The following is a 21,816-nucleotide window of genomic DNA, read 5'->3' as shown; positions in this document are numbered from 1 at the left end:
CTCAAAATTAACAGTCACTAAATAATCTCTGAATTGAACAGAGCCAGGAGGGAGACAGGAGAGTGACAAGAGAGAGACAGGAGAGAGACTGGAGGGAGACAGGAGAGAGACAGGAGGGAGACAGGAGGGAGACAGGAGAGAGACAGGAGGGAGACAGGAGAGAGACAGGAAGGAGATAGGAGGGAGACAGGAGAGAGACAGGAGAGAGACAGGAGGGAGACAGGAGAGAGACAGGAGGGAGACAGGAGAGAAGAGTGGGAGAGGAGAGAGTGAGTAGAGAGATAGAGGAGTGTGAGGAGGGAAGAGTGAGACGAGAGAGTGATTATCATGTGAACATATTGATGGATACACTACAGTATCTAAGACCCTCTGGTTGGTGTGGTTGTTGAAATAACAGCTGTGTGATTTGTGTTAATTAAATCTGTTGTCTTCATTTGTCTGTTAATCCCTACGTTTCATTAAACAGGAGAGACAGACAGACATATTAATAGTTCTAGATTTACCTTCAGATATGTTTCCTTAAGGATAAACTGGATGGGGTGTGTGGAAATGGCTCATAGCTGTTCTCAGGATTATAGCTTGTTCTAAGGCACAACACCTCACAGTGTCAAGGTACATTACCAATACACCACTAACACCTGGCTTTCAGCCAATCAGCATTCAGGATTGAAGCCAATTGGTTTATTCTGACTTGTAAAGGACATCAGGAATGAACCCCACCGCCAAACGTGTGGATGGTTACCATATCACAGCCCTTTTTTAGTGGTGAAACCTAGTAAATGAGTGATGATCAGTGACCTTGATTTGAGGACATTCTGACGTACTGTCCCTTTCTCTTATGGAGCGCAATGCTAATAGCTAATTATAAACAGGCCCGTGCTCCAAAACACTGAAAAAGCTTCAAACGTGATTATGCTGAGTGCTTAGTGAAATGCCATCTATTGTAACCCAGTCTGCTTTCAGACCTGTTCACTCTCTCTGCCGAGAGGAGGAACTCCTGTGTGTCTGTTTTAATGATGCTGATGACACTTTTAATGGATTCACACAGAGTTCAGATGCAGTTCCTATTCACATTCAAGCCTACTTTATTAGCCAGTGTGTAGATAAAAAAAAAGAAAATTTTAACCATTCCCTGTGACTCCCATATGGTTCCTGAGATTATCATTAGTGATAATGGGAATTAAGAACATAGCCTCAATTAAACAGGGGGCTGTGATGGCCTGAAGAGAAGGGAGAAGGAGAGGAGGAGGGAGGAGAGGAGGAGGGAGGATAGGTGCATGGCTTTAAAGTGGAAGAGTTGAAAACCATCAGAACAGAAAACAACAACAGCTGTTTAGCTGCTAGCGATAAACAGGATAGAACAACAACAAAAATAAAAACAACATAAACAAAACATCAGTGCATTTAGCCAGGAAATTCCAAAGACTTTTAAAAGGTGATTGTCTTTGATGATCAGGTCCAAAAGTAAAGCTTAGAGTACACCATTGTAGTTCAGCTACAGTGGTATTACTGAAGTAAAACAGATCATCCAGAGTTCTCGTTCTCTTTCTGTATCACTGCCATCTAGTGGACCAAACACTGCAGTACTAAATGATCACTACTAAAATACACACAACAGTATGAAAGACATAGTACTTCATATCTGAACATATACTTCAGTTTAACAAACTGAATATACAAACTGCATGTTCAATTCTAAAATACACATCAAAAGACAGTAAAGTGTAAAAATTTTGAGCGATTTGTAAGCTTTAAATATTGAAATATCTCAAGGTATATTACTGTTGTCGTCTTTTCTGGTTGGTCTATTCAATATAAATATCACAGGTACTGCCAAGATTTATCTCCTGTGAATTTTTCATTTTACCAGGATGCACTTTTCAACTCCCCAGCCCTGACTGCTTCACACCTGATAGACTGAGTACAAGACAATGTGTATTTTGTGATCTGGAGAATGGCATCATAAACCCCAGTGTATGTTATTGTAATCTAGAGAATAGGGTTAGGGTATCAAACACTTGTTGAGTCCATGTGGAAAAGGGCTCAACCCCCCATGGGGTCAACATGTGTGTATTCGTCGCACTCTAGCAACTCCTTATGGCAGCTTGGTTGCAATGAGACACAATGAGGTAAAAGTAAAATGTTTAAAGTAAATGGGCTGCCTGATTATTGCTTTCCTTTCCCTTTGTCCTGATTAAAACAATATTGCAACAAAGAAAAGTTCCACTGGTAATATACATATACTTAATACTTGTAAATACCTGTACATTTCTGCCCTCCTCTATTTGCAGTTCTGGTTAGATGCTAACTGCATTTCGTTATACTGTACTTGTACTAGATCGGCCACCGAAACCACACCCATGTTTTATTTCAGAATTAACTGAACTACTTCTATCAGTGTGTACCACATCAAACAATGTGGAAATTCCTGTTAATTCTCCCACAAGTCAATACACTACTGAACTACTACAACTTCTTGATACACTCAATCTCAGTAACAGTGACAGTACCTACCCATACAACTCGTGACAGTACCTACCCATACAACTCGTGACAGTACCTACCCATACAACTCGTGACAGTACCTACCCATACAACTCGTGACAGTACCTACCCATACAACTCGTGACAGTACCTACCCATACAACTCGTGACAGTACCTACCCATACAACTCGTGACAGTACCTACCCATACAACTCATGACAGTACCTACCCATACAACTCGTGACAGTACCTACCCATACAACTCGTGACAGTACCTACCCATACAACTCGTGACAGTACCTACCCATACAACTCGTGACAGTACCTACCCATACAACTCGTGACAGTACCTACCCATACAACTCGTGACAGTACCTACCCATACAACTCGTGACAGTACCTACCCATACAACTCGTGACAGTACCTACCCATACAACTCGTGACAGTACCTACCCATACAACTCGTGACAGTACCTACCCATACAACTCGTGACAGTACCTACCCATACAACTCGTGACAGTACCTACCCATACAACTCGTGACAGTACCTACCCATACAAAAGGACATACATTAGACCTCATTATAACACATTTTTCTGTAAACAATGTTCATGTACATGACTTAGGTATTTCTGATCACAATGCCATATCATTCGAATTTTCAGTCCTGACTTCACTTAATAAGCCTAAACACAAAAAACAAAATAAATTAACCCTGAACACCTGTCTCATGACCTACACTCTGCTCCTGACGCACTTGTCGACCATTACAATATTGGACTGCAAGAGATACTTGATGCCCATGCGCCCCTCAAGACACGGACTGTAACATTTCCACGTTCTGCTCCGTGGTACACTGGTGCGTTGCGCAGACAGAAGGCGGCTGGGAGGGTCCTTGAGAGGCGCTATGTTGCCTCTGGGCTGACTGTCCATAAAACTGCTTATAGAGAGCACCAAAGAGCATATTCCAAATGACTCAGTCAGGCACGGTCACAATACTATTCCAACATCATCAACAATAATCCAGGAAATTCAAAACAGCTTTTTAAAAAAATAAATTATCTTCTCAGTCCACCAAACCCGAGGCAAAATAACAATACTGACGACCAGTGTAATAAATTCCTTGATTCATTCACCACAAAAATAACTACCATCTGCTCTAACTTAATTCCTGGCAACGTCATTCCATCCATCCCCCTAACCTCAGCACCAACATTCTCTCATTTCATTCTCCCCACACACAGACAGGTTGAGACTCTCATACACAGCATGAGACCCTCAACGTGCTCATAGGTCCATTTCCCACTTCCCTTATCAAATCAAATACGACCTTCTTAAGTCCTCTCATCACCACCATCATAAACTCTTCCCTTCAAACTGGCCATCTTTCGATCTCCCTGAAAATTGCACTCGGCTTAAGAAACCCTCTCTCGATCTTGATATTCTATCAAATTACCGGCCCATCTCTAACCTTCCATTTCTTTCTAAAGTCATTGAAAAAGTCGTCGACATTCAAATCCACAATCACCTTCGCTCACATAGTCTTTATGAAAAATTCCAGTCTGGCTTCCGTACCGCCCATAGTACAGAGACAGCTGTGGTCAGGGTCACAAACGATCCGCTTGTGGCTGCTGACCAGGGTTTTCCATCCCTCCTTCTGCTCTTGGACCTCTCAGCCGCCTTCGACACCATTGACCACGCCATCCTTCTCCACCGTCTGCAACACTTTATCGGTATTTCACACACAGCACTTCAGTGGTTTCGGTCCTACCTGACTGATAGAGTTGCGTATGTGATCCTGGGTGGAGCCAGGTCGAGGCCCCACACAGTTACATGTGGAGTGCCTCAGGGTTCGGTCCTCGGCCCTTCCCTTTTCTCCATCTATATGCTCCCCCTGGGCCGCATCATCAGCAAGCATGGAGTTGCCTTCCACTGCTATGCTGATGATACTCAGCTCTATGTCAGGTTGGACCCCACACCCTCTGTATCATCATTTCCCACTCTAACTGCTTGCCTGGAGGAGACGAGGGCATGGATGACTGATAACTTCCTTCAGTTAAACAGCTCCAAAACTGAAGGTATCCTCATTGGGACCCCACACCAACTTCGATCCTCCCCCCTGACCGTTTACTCATTTTCTGGCCATGATATTCCTCTTACATCCTCTATAACAAACTTGGGGGTTCGATTTGACCCACCTATCATTTAACACCCACATCCAATTTATCTGTAATAGTGCATTCTTTCACCTCTGGAACATCTCCAAACTTCGCCCCTTTCTCTGTCTTTCTGATGCAGAGAAGTTGGTCCATGCCCTTGTCTCCTCCAGACTTGACTACTGCAACGCACTCCTCATCGGGATCCCTGGCAGGAGCCTTCAGAGACTGCAGTACATCCAGAATTGCGCTGCCAGTGTCCTGATGAAGGTGCGGAAAACTAAGCACATCACACCCATCCTCTATAAACTCCACTGGCTTCCTGTTAGGCTCAGGATTGAGTATAAGATCTGTCTCCTTACCTATCAGTGTGTCTACGGCAGTGCACCATCATACCTCAAAGAACTTATCAATAGGCATAATCCAACCCGACATCTCCGTTCTTCTGACAGCCACACACTCCAGGTCCCCAAGTCCAAACTCCACACTATGGGAGATCGGGCCTTCCAGGCGGCTGCACCTCGACTGTGGAATTCCCTCCCCAACCACCTGAGGTCGCCACAGTCTTTAGAGGCTTTTAAAAATAAACTAAAGACCTACTTATTTTCTATTGCATTTTCTTAATATAATTTTGTTTTTATACTGTTTTTGACTGTTCTTATGTTTTAGTGTTTTTATCTGTGCACCTGTAGCACTTTAAGATGTATCCTTCATGTATAAAGTGTAAAATATCCTTCATGTGTAAAGTGCAATACAAATAAAACTTATTATTATTATTATTATTCTACTGTTCAATGACAATAAAGCTGAATCTAATCTAAGTTGTTAAGTCATTTTAAACCGATCTGGATTGTAATTACTGACATACTCTGCAAGTCACCAGGCGACAAGTGGACAGGGTCTGGGATCTTATTGACAGAACAAATAGAAATATCAGGAAGCAACCAGAATGGCTTTTCGCTCAGATGGTTTTGATTTGATGCCATAGTGACAGGAGGGATTACAGAGGGGATTAATTGTATTTAATCATCCAGTTAAACATGTTAATGGACTGGGAACCCTCTGGATTTTTTCATGCTACATACTGAACACACTCCTTCACCTCCCAACGACACTCACTTCCCTTGAAAAGCAAAGATCTAAATGAAAGTGGATTAAATGTAATCTAGATAGTAAGACTGTTACCAAATTATCATGATTCAAATGGTTTGGCACGTAATTAACCAACCTCTCTCTACACAGTCTTCCGTACCTACCTCTCTTTCGAAATGTTGTTCTGTATTTCTATTTAGAATGCTGTTCTGTCTTGTTTCATATCCTGATTTTAAACACCAGTTCTTTTCCTATTTACAGTAAGAAGCAGCTTCCTTTCCCGGAATGTGGCTGTATCAGACACCCTGTACTTACCGTAATAAAAAAACAATCATTAATATCATTTGGACTTCCGGAATAACGTCTGTTCACATACAAGAGTTATTATTATTTCTAAATGTCTCATGATATAGTATTGGTGCAGTAGTACATGGGGCCCATTGTTATATAGATCCAAACTCAGTCAGACAGATTGAGGTACTTTCAGAAATGTGCTAATAGTCTGATTTAAGTCTAGGCTTTGCAGTTTTACATGGAACTCTGATGAGTACAATATTGATTCATAATAATGTAATTAATCACATTCCTGCAGGGTTCTCAGGTGTATCCATGCTGCACTGTTCCTCCCTTCAATGCGCTGACACATCACACCAGGTCCTGTTGGTTGGGGGCTAAAGTTGGACAAACTGTGTCTAATACTCCTCTCCTCTCCCCCGTGTCTAACCTCACCCTGACCCTCCCCTCCTGTCCCACCACACACTAGAGACCAGAGGTGTCGTCTGAAGGAGTGGGACAGCAGGTAGAGGAGTGGGTTGACGCAGCAGTGAGCGTAGGCCAAAATACGACATACAACATAGGACACATGCAATCGCTCTCGGACATCACAGTCTGATTTATACATGGCCTGAAGGAAGAGGACCAGGTTGTATGGCCCCCAGCAGATGAAGAACGCCACAACAATGAGAAACACCACCAGTATGGTCCGATGGGGTCTCCGGGATGCAGTTACCAGGACCTTCCTGAGGATGGCGCTGTAGCAGAGGATGATGATGGTCAGAGGAAGAAGGAAGAGCAGGGACACCTGCAGGTAGTAGCCCAACCTCTGGGAGAAACAGAGAGAAAGAAGGTTATGGTTCACTTCATTCCCCTCTCTGTTTGGGTTAGGTTTCAATGAATTCCCCTCTCTGCTTGGTTAGGGTTAAATTCATTACCCTCTCTGTTTGTGTTAGGGTCATTACCCTCATTGTTAGGGTTAGGGTTCATTCCCCTCTCTGTTTGGGTTAGGGTTATTACCCTCTCTGTTTGGGTTAGGGTCATTACCCTCTCTGTTTGGGCTAGGTTTATTACCCTCTCTGTTTGGGTTAGGGTCATTACCCTCTCTGTTTGGGCTAGGGTCATTACCCTCTCTGTTTGGACTAGGTTCATTACCCTCATTGTTAGGGTTAGAGTTCATTACCCTCTCTGTTTGGGTTAGGGTCATTACCCTCATTGTTAGGGTTAGGGTTCATTACCCTCTCTGTTTGGGTTAGGGTTCACTTCCTAACCCTTTCAGTTTGCTAAAGTAGGTGATCTGGCACCTTTCGGTAACTCACATTTCCAGAAACAACATCCCATGTCACTAGAAACATAGTTTGGACAGAAGATAAATTAGAAATAGCTTGCTTGATCAGTAATAGTTAGACGACAGTTATGATTGGTACAATATTACTTTGACCCACCTCCTCTTCATCAGGAACTGTTGAGGCCTCACAGTTGAAGATTCCATTCTCTGAGTGCACTTCCACTACCTGGGCACTTATGACATCATGGAGGGAGGCGGCAAAGCTGATGACCCAGGATGCCGTGCAGGCTGCCCAGGCACACCTCAGCCTCCACTTGGGGACTGCGTTCCAGCTGTTAACAACCACGGTCATGAAGCGGTCCACTGTCAGGCTGGTCAGAAGCAGAAGGCTGCTGTAAAAACCGGTGAAGTAAACCCCAGTCAACAGTTTACAGGCCTGTGGGGTCAGAGGTCAAAACTTAGTGATCATGGGTTAGGGCTAGGGTTATGGCCTGGGGTAAGGTTCAGGGTTATTCATGAGATCATACTCACCACGTCACCAAACAGCCAATGGGAGAGGTTATAGACAGCCCAGAAGGGCAGGGTCAGGGTGAAGAGAAGGTCAGATGTTAACAGGTTCAGGATAAACAGGTTGGTGACCCTCCTCCGGCCCCCGTGACGACACAGGACAACCAGCATCAGCACGTTACCTAGGCAACACAGAACACAGAGTACACCAAGAGGACAGAACACAAAGACTACAACATGATGTAACTTTACTGTCATTGAACAGTACAAGTACAGTACAACGAAATGCAGTAAAGTCAGCCACCAGGCCCTGGTCTCCGGACACAGAACACAGAGCGTAAACCAAGATAACACAGAGGAAACCGGTCATTACTGTTGATTCAAGAATGTGATAGCATTTTAATGGGAATTTCTAAGGAATACAGTATCTATGACACAGACTAGAGTGAAATTACATTTTGCTGTAAAATCCGTAGCTTTCAACTTCCTTTGTATTAATCTGATCATAAAAAACACACAGGTTCCAGCTTTTTTGAAGTAGAAATCATGATAAGATGACCAATATATAAACTTTATAAAATAATAGCTATATTTAAAACACCTACGTGTTGGTGCCCATTACCCTACTGCTCTGGTCCATGTGTTAAATAAAGGCCATTACCCCGCTGATCCGGATTATGTGTTAAATAAAGCCCATTACCCCACTGATCTGGATAATATGTTTAATAAAGGCCATTACCTCACTGATCTGGATAATATGTTTAATAAAGCCCATTACCCCACTGATCTGGATAATATGTTTAATAAAGGCCATTACCTCACTGATGTGGATAATGTATAAAATAAAGCCCATTACCCCACAGATCTGGACAACGTGTTAAATAAAGCCAATTTCCCCACTGATCTGGATAATGTGTTAAATTAAGCCCATCATCTCGTTGATCTGGATAATGTGTTAAATTAAGCCCATCATCTCGTTGATCTGGATAATGTGTTAAATTAAGCCCATTACTTCGCTGATCTGGATAATGTGTTAAATAAAGGCCATTTCCCCACAGATCTGGAAAATGTGTTAAATAAAGCCCATTTCCCCACTGATCTGGATAATGTGTTAAATTAAGCCCATTACCTCGCTGATCTGGATAATGTGTTAAATCAAGGCCATTTCCCCACAGATCTGGAAAATGTGTTAAATAAAGGCCATTTCCCCACTGATCTAGATAATTTGTTAAATAAAGGCCATTTCCCCACTAATCTGGATAATGTGTTAACTTAAGCCCATTACCTCACTGATCTGGATAATGTGTTAAATAAAGGCCATTTCCCCACAGATCTGGAAAATGTGTTAAATAAAGGCCATTTCCCCACTGATCTGGATAATGTGTTAAATTAAGCCCATTACCTCGCTGATCTGGATAATGTGTTAAATAAAGCCCATTAATCCACTGATCTGGACACGGTGTTAAATAAAGCCCATTACCAAACTAATCGAGACAATGTGTTAAATAAAGCCCATTACCACACTAATCGGGACAATGTGTTAAATAAAGCCAATTTCCCCACTGATCTGCATGTCTCGTAAGTCAGACCAGGACTCTCAGACACAACACAAACCAACTAAAGGTCCCCCAGAGTGAAACCTTTAATCCTTTTAAGCAGGCCAGGAATTGACAACAACATGAACCCATCAAATGTGGCATTTGAAAGCAAAAAGGGTGTACATCGATCCTATAGTTTTACCGATTGTGGTTGATTTCAATGAAACGTATTTTGCCCAATGAGTTGCTGAATTATACAACCATTTTCTGTTTACCTGCGACACTGAAAAGGAAGATAATCAAGAAGAAGGCTGCTGTGACAGGCTCCAAACCATTGATGTCTTCACACAGCAGGACTAACCCCTCACCATCATAGTCTTCGTCAGTGTAATTTTGATAGCTATCATTTAAGGGGTGTTCCCAGAATCCACTTTGGTCCATCACTGTCCTGTTTAAAACATACATACATCCTAAAAACAGAGTAACACCTGTAATACTCCACTCTGTCCTGTAACAACTACAGACCTGAAATACTCATCTCTGGCCTGTATTAACTACTACATCATACTACAGTTTTACAGAGACACAAATACACTATACTTGCAGTTTACATAAACACATATACACCATCCTACAGTTTTACAGAAACACAAATACACCATACTACAGTTTTAGAGACACAAATACACTATACTACAGTTTTACAGAAACACAAATACACCATACTACAGTTTTACAGAGACACAAATACAGTATACTACAGTTTTACAGAGACACAAATACACCATACTGTAGTTTACATAAACACAAATACACCATACTACAGTTTTACAGAGACACAAATACAGTATACTACAGTTTTACAGAGACACAAATACACCATACTACAGTTTACATAAACACAAATACACTATACTACAGTTTTACAGAAACACAAATACACCATACTACAGTTTACATAAACACATATACACCATACTACAGTTTTACAGAAACAAAAATACACCATACTACAGTTTACAGAAACACAAATAAACTATACTACAGTTTTACAGAGACACAAATACACTATACTAAAGTTTTACAGAAACACAAATACACCATACTACAGTTTTACAGAGACACAAATACAGTATACTACAGTTTTACAGAGACACAAATACACCATACTACAGTTTACATAAACACAAATACACCATACTACAGTTTTACAGAGACACAAATACACCATACTACAGTTTTACAGAAACACAAATACACCATACTACAGTTTACATAAACACAAATACACTATACTACAGTTTTACAGAAACACAAATACACCATACTACAGTTTACATAAACACATATACACCATACTACAGTTTTACAGAGAGACAAATATACTATACTAGAGTTTTACAGAGACACAAATACACTATACTACAGTTTTACAGAAACACAAATACACCATACTACAGTTTTACAGAGACACAAATACACTATACTACAGTTTTACAGAAACACAAATACACTATACTACAGTTTTACAGAAACACAAATACACAATAGCACTGTTTTACAGAGACACAAAACACTATATTACAGTTTTACAGAGAGACAAATACACTATACTACAGTTTTACAGAGACACAAATACACTATACTACAGTTTTACAGAAACACAAATACACCATACTACAGTTTACATAAACACATATACACCATACTACAGTTTTACAGAGAGACAAATATACTATACTACAGTTTTACAGAGACATAAATACACTATACTACAGTTTTACAGAAACACAAATACACCATACTACAGTTTTACAGAGACACAAATACACTATACTACAGTTTTACAGAGAACACAAATACACAATAGCACTGTTTTACAGAAACACAAATACACTATACTACAGTTTACATAAACACATATACACCATACTACAGTTTTACAGAGAGACAAATATACTATACTACAGTTTTACAGAAACAAAAATACACTATACTACAGTTTACATAAACACATATACACCTTACTACAGTTTTACAGAAACACAAATACACCATACTACAATTTACATAAACACATATACACCATACTACAGTTTTACAGAGAGACAAATATACTGTACTACAGTTTTACAGAGACACAAATACACTATACTACAGTTTTACAGAAACACAAATACACCATACTACAGTTTACATAAACACATATACACCATACTACAGTTTTACAGAAACACAAATACACCATACTACAGTTTTACAGAGACACAAATACACTATACTACAGTTTTACAGAAACACAAATACACAATAGCACTGTTTTACAGAAACACAAATACACTATACTACAGTTTACATAAACACATATACACCATACTACAGTTTTACAGAGAGACAAATATACTATACTACAGTTTTACAGAAACAAAAATACACTATACTACAGTTTACATAAACACATATACACCTTACTACAGTTTTACAGAAACACAAATAAACCATACTACAATTTACATAAACACATATACACCATACTACAGTTTTACAGAGAGACAAATATACTGTACTACAGTTTTACAGAGACACAAATACACTATACTACAGTTTTACAGAAACACAAATACACAATAGTACAGTTTTACAGAGACACAAATACACTATACTACTGTTTTACAGAGACACAAATACACTATACTACAGTTTTACAGAAACACAAATACATCATACTACAGTTTTACAGAGACACAAATACACTATACTACAGTTTTACAGAAACACAAATACACAATAGTACAGTTTTACAGAGACACAAATACACTATACTACAGTTTTACTGAGACACAAATACACCATACTACAGCTGTGTTTGAAGGTATTTGAACTGAATTTCTAGCCTGTCTTGTACAGTATGGAAATTATATGAAGACAACCTTACCTTGAGTCCTACCAGTCAGAACGTTGGGATAATGGTTATATCATCCTACCAATCAGATTGTTGGGATAATGGTTATATCATCCTACCAGTCAGATCGTTGGGATAATGGTTATATCATCCTACCAGTCAGATCGTTGGGATAATGGTTATATCATCCTACCAGTCAGATCGTTGGGATAATGGAATGTGTCAAAAAGAGGACAGACAGTGGTTAAGCACACTTCCTATTTTTACTTTACTTTCACATTTCACCGGATTAATTCCAGTTATAAAACCCAAGATTTTTCCATACATGCTAAAACAAGATTATATATAGACAAAAATACAGACAGTAATTACATATTGACATATTGGAAATGTATATATTCAGTATAATACAACAATCACAACGTCCTTAACAAATGTAAATCATTAAAAAAAAAATTGGTCTCTGAGAATGCAATAATCTACAAATGTTAGGATGAAAATAAAGGGTGTCACACTTGATGTCACACTGGAAATACGAGCACCTGTGTCATTATATTCTAAAATGATTCCCATCTTGAAACGTTGCAAAACTTGGCTCATCGTGTCAAAACTCTACACACAAGCAAATAAAACACAACACAGGGAAATAAACCATTCACATCTATGTCAAATTGAAACTCTGCTATCAAAACCTAACAATGCTTTGTCAAAATGTCACTCTGATGACAAAATGATAGCCACTTGCATCATATGAATACACTTTCAGATCAGCAGCAACACACTAGTCTACTTTATATAAAAAAACTGCAGTCTTTTGTTTTCAAAGTTTTTATTCAGTTCCACAGAGGGCATGTTTTCACAACAACCAAAAAATGAAATACTGAATTCAAAATCATTACATTACAGTAGTATATTTTACAGTACCGTAATTTCAGTTAAATAAAAAATAAAACAAACAATACACTACTGTAAACACAGAAAAATACAATTGTGCGCAAGTGGGCTTATGGATCCTGCCGTCTGTTGGGGTCTGGCCACAGGATCTCATCAACATCACAAGCAATGTCTTCTCTCGCTAAGCATCGGGGAAAATATCCCCTTGTGTGCCGAATCCATCCCTGGATTGACCTCACCTCAAAGTCTCCGCAGGCCTGTTCCATTGCCTGCAGAAGAGGCATACGGGCATGTGGTTGGTGGTCATATACATGACATCTCCAAGCGGAACAAAATTCCTCTATATGATTCAGAAATGGCGAGTAAGGGGGCAAGTACACAACTTCAAATTGATCATGGTTGGTGAACTGGTTCTGGACCAGAGAAGCCCGATGGAAACTAACATTATCCCAGACAACAACAAACCTGGGCTGCTCTGGTCCATCCTGTACAACTACATCATGAGGTGCATCTTGTAATGTGATTATGTGTTGCGCATTATAGGGACCCAGTTTGGCATGATGGTGCAGTAGCCCTCCAAGACTTATAGCAGCACACAATGTGATATTTCCCCCGCGCTGCCCCGGGACGTGCACCATTGCCCTTTGGCCAATGACATTACGTCCCCGTCATCTGTTTTTGCTAAGGTTGAATCCAGCCTCGTCAATGTAAATACATTCATGCGGCTGGGCAGCTCCATCCATGTCCAAGATTCTCTGTAACAAAATATTGTGGATGGCTTTACTCAAAGCACATACCTACAGTACTACACATACAGAACCGACCCACCCCACCACACATGTACCTGTGTAGCTTTCTGAATGTATCTATGTGGTACTAATCCAGTGGTACATATTCATCTGTTACTGGACTGCACCCATTCTTTACTGTAAATGTAAAGGACTGAAATACTTACCTGTACATATTCATGTCGAAGTTCTTTGACCCGGACACTGTTCCTCTCAAATGGGACCCTGTACAATTGCTTCATGGTCATGTTGTGCTTTACCAAGATGCATCTGATAGTTGTAATGTTTACTCAAATGCATGTTGTTGAATACTTGCCTATCTGCAAGTATTTGTTGCTGTAGCTGGTGGAGACGGATTGCATTGTTTGCTCTGACTAGGTTCACTACGGCAAGTTCCTGCTGTTGGGTGAACAGGCGTTGGCGTCCACCCCCAGTAGGTCTTCTAGACATTCTGTAAAACATGTAACCACTAATTATTCTCGTTTGCTTCTTTTTTACGGTACTGTGTATACTGAACTTTACTGTATTTACCATACACAGTACTGAAACATCTCAACACATTATCACGGTATGTTTCACAAAACTACCACTTTTGTTGGAAAAGGAGCATTAGCCACCCTGGAATACAATACATGTGATACAGCAACGTGATATGGTACAGTACTGTAAATAGATACAGTCTGAGTAGAGTAGAGAGTTGAAGACATACCTGTTTTCCAGTCTGAATGTCCTTATTATGGATGAAACGGTGAAACGGCTTAGATTAGGATGGACTCTCTGCCTAGCTTCCCTCATAGTCAGGCCATGGTTTATGACATGGTAAACCAAAGTTGCTCTGATGTCATCTGATATAATGGTCCTTGCGTGGCCTCTTCGACCACGTCCTCCTCTCTCTCTTTGTCTTCCTCTGACTCTAGCTCTCCCTGCCTCCATGCTTGCAAAGTTCTCAAAATGGCTTAACTGAGGCCTTTTTGTAGCTGGCTGATTGGTGTTCAGTAAGTAAGTATTTTAGGTGTGTGTCTTTGTCTTTTCAATGAACCAATGTGTGTTGTATTTTGAATAGATGTGTTTTCCCAATGGTACCCTGAGATTTCATTTTTGAACTAAGTGTCTTATGTATGAAATAGTGTGAAGTGTCTAGGAGCAAGTGTGTTGCAGGAAGGAGCAAGTGTGTTACAGAAGTGCAACTAAAGTGCAAAGCAGCACTTTTGTTTATGGTATGGTTACACTTTGTTTAAGGTATAGTAACAATAACTTCAAGTTATGTTACTTTGGTTTAAGCATGTGTCTATAGTGTTCAAGCAACGGGCAAAAACTGTAATGAAGTATGTACATGAACATGTGAATGGTGACAAGCCTTTGAGACCCTTTCAGACTTCATCCCTCTGCATTGGAGTTCCTCCAAGGATGAAGACACTCATCCTTTCTACTCTGTCAAACTATGAGTCCATGAACTGTGAAGACTTTGACTGGCTGGTGTTCTAGTATATTCAAAATAACATGGGGGAGTGAATGTGACACACATGATTCACCTTTGTTGTTAAGCACTTTGTTCTTAACGTGTTTCTTACAGTTTTTTACAGTCGCTAGGACACATTTCCCAATACTTAGGTCACTTTTTCAAAACTCTTCACACAGTGAACACAACAGAAGTATAAGTGGGCTAAACTGAGGATCAATTTTCATTGCTTTGGCACAAAATGCATTCAATGACTACATCTTTCAAATTTCATTAATTCTTTTCTCACTTCAACACAACAACCGCCAAAACTCTGTGTACTTACAGGCCAATTTGCACATGCTTACATACTGTTTTCAAAACTGTTAAACTGAAGTTCAAAACAATAACATAATACAAAGCTGAATAAGACAACAATTTGCTACAATTCTACAGTCATTTTTTAATGAAATATATTTGAAATCTTAAAATTAGATTCTATGAAAACAATTGGACAATTGGACCAACCACAGCTGATTCTAATTGTAGATGAACATCTACACAGTTGTTACTCTTTCAATTTCATTACAAAAAGGCAGAGATGGGGACAAGTAACACATGGTCAAGTCCAATGCAAGTCTCAAGTCTTAACCATCAAGTCTCGAGTCAAGTCTCAAGTCACAGTTCAGATAAATCAAGCAAGTCAAGTCAAGTCAAGGGTTCACCCTAAGCAAGTCAAGTCGAGTCCTTATAAGTTTCAAGTCAAGTCAAGTCACAGTACTAAAGAGATGAACACACACACACACTGTCCTCTGTTTCTGGCGTGCGCTCGGTGCGAAGCTCGATTTCAAAATCTAATATTTTTCTCCTCCGCGGTACAATTTTTTGGGGGGACGAAGCGGAGGGATCTTGAATCAGCCTGAAGGGGTTGTATTCGCTATAACAACCGCCTCGCTATACCTTATATTTTTCATGGCAACGGTCTGTTATCAAGAAATAACACGCATTCTGCACTGGAATTCAGCCAATCCATGTAATAAGGGCTAATAATAACAACCGTATAAACTAATTATTGTGACTGAAAAACTGCCTAATATGTAATTACGCTGTAATTATTCTAGTCTGTATGAGTAACAAAATAAACCTCTTCGAAATGTTTAGGTGCTAGTAATCACATCGGCGCCTCCATGTTAGCCTTTCATGCAGTGAAGTTAACGGTTATGGTGCAAGTACAATGCTTTTTGGTTTCCACACGCAGTCCACAAACACTTGAAAAATAATACAGACATTATAGCCTACGTGTAATAATATACATGCCCGCTCATTTTAAGATGCCCATCCACATTAAAATTCAGGCTATGCCACTGTTATAGTCAAATTCCCTTACATCTATTTACCAGACGTATTCAGTAATGAAAATGGTCACATTTCTAACAAGAAAAAAAACAAACATAATATGCAACCAAGGCCGAATTATGACAAGCAAAAGATTAATTCATTACATTAGTAACTTAATCGTTATAGATCTTAGTGAAACTGAATATAAAGAGACTACTTTCTTACCTTTCCTTGTGGTTCTTAAAATAACGAATTAAATTTGACGTTGTTGCATATTTTACATCTGGCAAATCTTTTTTTATTCACACGGTCCAGTTCAAAGTCCTTGTATCCAAACGATACAATTTGTGGAGCTCAACTAACGTTACTGTCTGCCATGTTTGGCGCGGTTTGAATTGTGCAGCGTTAAAGGCACATACGCTGATTAGTGGTGCTGATGTCACAACATATAAAATAATGTTATTGCTGTTTGTTTATTATAAGTTCAAGTCATTGTCGAGTCTTCCACTTCAAGTCAAGTCAAGTCTCAAGTAACTTGTTCTCAAGTCAAAGTCAAGTCAAGTCATTTTCATACTTTAATCAAGCAAGTCACAAGTCCTGAAAATTGAATAAGAGGAAGATCAAGAGCTGTAGTCTCAGATGAGATCAGAGCTACTGTAATTGATCATGTAATAAATCATGGTCTCTCAATGAGAGAGGCTGGTCAGAGATTGCAGCCAAATCTGCAACACTCAACAGTGGCATCTATTGTTAGAGTTTTCCGGCAAACCAACAGGTAACTTGTATTCTGCAAGGGCATGTGACTGAGTTGCACATTACAGAAGTAAATAGACTTGTGTGTAATTGCTTTTGCATATCTGCTTAGGACTCAATGGTTACCTCACACAGGTGGGAGAGGAAGGATGTTCACTGATGTGCAGGAAACTGCCATTGTTGATATGGTCATCAGAAACAATGACATAAAACTCATTGAGATTCGAGACGGAGTCTTGGCAGACAACGTTACTTTTGCAAATATTCACAGTGTAAGCATAACAACTATTTCTAGAGTCCTGAAAAAACATCAGGTAAGGATGAAACAGTTGTACACTGTGTCTTTTGAGAGGAACTCTGAACGTGATTGGAAAGAGAGCCACAGTGGATGTCCCGGGCCAGAGGAGTGCCAACATCACAATGAGCGCAGCAATATGGACTGCTGTTACACAAACCACTCATTGTGCCATACAACACTGAATGTCTCCTTGCGTTCCTGCATGACCTCTATGGAAGGGTTGTGCTAGGTGAGGAAAGGGATGGAGAGAAGAAATCAGCCAACATTTATAATTCTATGGGACAATGTGGCATTTCACCACTCCCGTGCAGTCACCGAGTGGTTTGCAGCCCATCCCAGAATGGTGTCACTTTTTCTCCCACCTTACTCTCCATTCCTCAACCCCATAGAGGAATTATTTTCCTCATGGAGGTGGAAGGTTTATGACCACCATCCACATGATCAAATATCCCTCCTGGACGCAATGAATGCTGGATGCCTGGACATATCAGCAGAAGGTTGTCAGGGATGGATCAGGCATGCCAGAAGATTCTATCCTAGGTGTATTGCCCTAGATGACATAAGATGTGATGTGGATGAGAACCTGGGGCCAAATGGAGAAGAACGAGTAGATTAGCATTACTATTGTATGAGTGGATGGTGTGTATACAAATTCTTGTATTTTGGAATTACTGCAGAAAATAAATAATTAATAAAAGACATAAAACATATTGTGGCTTTCTGAATCATGTCTGATTCATTCCAGTAAAATACATTGCAGTGAATTATAAACAGAGATGTGTCCTTGTTTTACACAAGAAAACATTGTAAAATGCTACCTGTTGTTAGTGTTTTTTAGGTCATTGTTTTGTGGGTGACAAAGTGTGTTTGTTGTCTGTCAACCTTTGCTAGTGTTCTGGAAGAATGAGTTGATTTGAGACATGTATGAAGTGATTTGGTAGTTTTAGTGCATTTTGAAAGTGAAATGAACTGCTGTGCCGAGCTGAAAGTTGGTTTGGAGAACTGTGTGAAGTGTTTTGAAAAAGTGGCCTAAGTATTGGGAAATGTGTCCAAACGACTGTAAAAAACTGTAATGTAGTGATAAACATAACACGTTATACATGTAATTTACTGTCCTTAGTCACTTCATGTAGTTATGACTGTTCAGGGATCGCAGTTCCTTTTAATGTTCTGAATGCGTGATGACGTTTTGATGCTACACTTTTTTGTTTTCTTGCTAAAAAATTAACAACACACGCACTTGTGTGCTCAACATGAGAAATTGTCTTTCGTGATCTACCGCAATTTCCACAAGAGAACAAAACGATGTGTGTTTCAGTGTGTGTGTCTGTGTGTGTGTCAGTGTGTGTCTGTGTGTGTGTCTGTGTGTGTGTCTGTGTGTTTGTCAGTGTGTGTCTATGTGTGTGTGTGTGTGTGTCTGTGTGTGTGTCAGTGTGTGTATGGCAGGTGAAAAGGGACTTTATTAAGCTATTGAAACGACCTAATGTGCATACCACCGCGTATGCGACCGTGTATACGTCTATACGCGTATGCGACCGTGTATACGTGTATACGTGTATGCACCCATGTATACGCGTTTCTATACCCGTATACACGACGCGTCAGTATACGCGCTCAGACGACTGCTTCAGTCGACTGACAAAAACGACTGAACGCACGTGTGTACGCGTGTAGATATTATCCTGTACAGTAGAGGGCGCAGAAACCCGGGGATCACTAGTCTGTACGAACAGGAAGTTGTGAAACACCTCCGACGAAGAGAAGAGGAACGGGTTAGTTTTTCGGCTAAATACAGGTGAGTTAAGATATTATTTTCATCTAGCTAAAACCACCAGGCATGTGGAGATGCTTGGTTATGCAATACAGCTAGTTACCAGTGAGTTTTGTTGCCTCGGTTTGCGAGCTACATTGTAATATTTGTTTTCACTCTCGAACATTTCATCAATGTAAACTATGTCGGCCATTGGCTTTAGCCTATACGTCCTCCCTTCCCAAATCGAAGTTCATGTCCATTGCTCAATCAAACCATTGTAGCCCTATAACTGCAACATCTTTTTAGGCTTATAATTTTTATTTGACCATGTTTATTACTGTCTTAGCTATGCTGCTTTCTCTGTATGAGTTTTAATAAGCGAGACTGGGTGGCTAGTTAAAACCACGGACAACGAATTCAAATCGCAGACATTAACATGTTTTTCATTAGTATATTTACAATTTTGCATCTCTCCTACAGGTTTCCCATGAAGAATCTATTTTATTGGACCCTTTTCTGTAAACAGGACTTCTTTCTCTTATATTTTTCTTCACAGAAAACTGATAGGCTTACCTATAATGTGTAGCCTATATAATTTATTTTTCAGTATTGTAGATATCATTTAAATGTGCATTGTAAATATGGAAATAATTGCTTTAACGTCATCTGGTAATTATTCAATAAATGTACTATATATATATTCAAATGTTTCAGTTTTGTCTTTTGAATTTTCATGGAATTCCTAACATGTGAAATGCAGTTTTACATTGTGATTACACAGTGCAGATCGGGAGTGTCATATTTCTCTAGAGAGTAGTATAAAGAAAATGTACTCCCTACCTTATTTTCATTTTTCTTATTTTGGCCATTTTCAGTTATAAAATCAATAGCTTTATTTAAATAATAACAGCCAGCCATGGACGGGTAGTCTTATAACACCCGCCATATAATAAGGTTGTTAGGTACTAAAAAAGGTACTAAAAAAAACATTATATTAAGAAATTGTATTTCAACAGAGTATTACACAGCACATTTTATTTCAGTTATACTGTGCTTAGTAGGGAGTGTATACGCTGACTTCAAATTATATTTTCCCATTCGTAACCAAAGTGAATGCATATTTAACCGTTAAAAGTAAATGCAATATAAAAGCATAGGGAGGGTGTTTATAGTTGGATTATTTTTTGTGGAGTCGTGACTATTCTATCACAAATGTAGGCTATAATTTGGAACAGAGACCACTGCAAGCCTAATGTTTGACAGTATTCTATCGTGCTAGTCTACTAAATCGATTTAATATAGGCCTAGCTGGAAACACAATTAAACAACGTGACATTCGTTAAAGAACGTAATAAAAACAAAGCTAATAGCTTGCTAAGACTATTTAAATATGGGCCTAGTTGTAGTATTCCTTTAGTTTGTCGTTGTGTGTCATGGTAATGCAACAAACTTATTTACCAGCACTTTCATACTGACAAGACAAAAGTTGGAGCCGCCAATTATTTTAAGCGTACAAGTTTGTAGACATTTTATAAAGCCGTTACCATCACAAATCGATAGGCTACCTTACAGTTTTTTTCAGTCGCTAACAAGCGTTTGTCCAAACAGTAGTCACATTTTCAAAACTCTAAACACAATTAGCACAGCATCGGTCTTTTGTGGCCATACCATTCACACATTTAATGTCGTTTTCACACAATATGCAGTCAGTGAACACATTTCCACAATGCTTACATTTTCTTAACAGACAAGCTATACCTCCCAACAAAATTATGGATTGTTTTTGTAGTATTTACAAATGTTAACACACAACATCCCACAATAGCAAAAACAATATTCCAAACCTTAAATACAGTATAAAAACCTCTGCTTCTGAAATGATATCAGTTCAAAAACAAAATATATCAAAAATATATCTCAGCTGATAATAAACAAACAATTGAATAATTGACACAGCTGATTTATGTTTGGTGAATTGGGCCAACCACAGCTGATTCCAGTCTGGCTTAGACTCAGTGGCAGGGGCTTATTTTTTCTATTACTATAAAAGGAGGACTTTAAGGAGTGATGTTTTTGGAAACAGTAACAGAAAAAGACAAACATTGTAATGTCTGGACGAGGAAGAGGAAGAGCAAGGGGCCCAGGGAGAAGACCAGGTCCAGTGAGAGATGCAGAAGGAGGTGCAGTGAGAGGTGGAGGTGCAGTAAGAGGAGCAGTGAGAGGAGCAGTAAGAGGTGCAGTGAGAGGAGCAGTAAGAGGTGCAGTGAGAGGAGCAGTAAGAGGTGCAGTGAGAGGTGGAGGTGCAGTGAGA

General features: G+C 39.6%; 1 protein-coding gene across 2 annotated transcripts; it reads right to left on the bottom strand.

Annotated features, from left to right (window-relative positions):
- Positions 1-5,550: 5,550 nt before the first annotated feature.
- On the bottom strand, positions 5,551-12,444 carry xcr1b.2 (chemokine (C motif) receptor 1b, duplicate 2). Of its 2 annotated transcripts, none has more exons than XM_029118893.2 (5): positions 12,277-12,444; positions 9,617-9,811; positions 7,828-7,985; positions 7,454-7,732; positions 5,551-6,837 (listed from the first exon to the last, which is right to left on the bottom strand). In XM_029118893.2, the coding sequence occupies exons 2-5, from the start codon at positions 9,804-9,806 to the stop codon at positions 6,310-6,312; spliced, it is 1,155 nt and encodes a 384-aa protein (XP_028974726.2). In that variant the 5' UTR covers positions 9,807-9,811; positions 12,277-12,444; the 3' UTR covers positions 5,551-6,309. The 2 variants fall into 2 exon arrangements, with proteins under 2 accessions (XP_028974726.2, XP_028974729.2); XM_029118896.2 differs by having other exon boundaries at positions 9,617-9,789.
- Positions 12,445-21,816: the final 9,372 nt, after the last annotated feature.

The sequence above is a fragment of the Esox lucius genome, chromosome 3, assembly GCF_011004845.1.
Source record: "Esox lucius isolate fEsoLuc1 chromosome 3, fEsoLuc1.pri, whole genome shotgun sequence".
NCBI classification, from domain to species: domain Eukaryota; kingdom Metazoa; phylum Chordata; class Actinopteri; order Esociformes; family Esocidae; genus Esox; species Esox lucius.
The sequence above is the reverse complement of the archived record's forward strand: the minus strand, read 5'-3'. Positions and strand labels throughout refer to the sequence as shown.

Excerpts from the sequence above, each read along its gene's own strand:
- xcr1b.2 (XM_029118893.2), bottom strand. The coding sequence starts at position 9,806 with ATGTATGTTTTAAACAGGACAGTGATGGACCAAAGTGGATTCTGGGAA. Across the intron at positions 7,986-9,616 it reads CTTCCTTTTCAGTGTCGCAG|GTAACGTGCTGATGCTGGTT; the intron begins GTAAACAGAAAA and ends TGTGTTGCCTAG. Across the intron at positions 6,838-7,453 it reads CAGTTCCTGATGAAGAGGAG|AGGTTGGGCTACTACCTGCA; the intron begins GTGGGTCAAAGT and ends TGTTTCTCCCAG.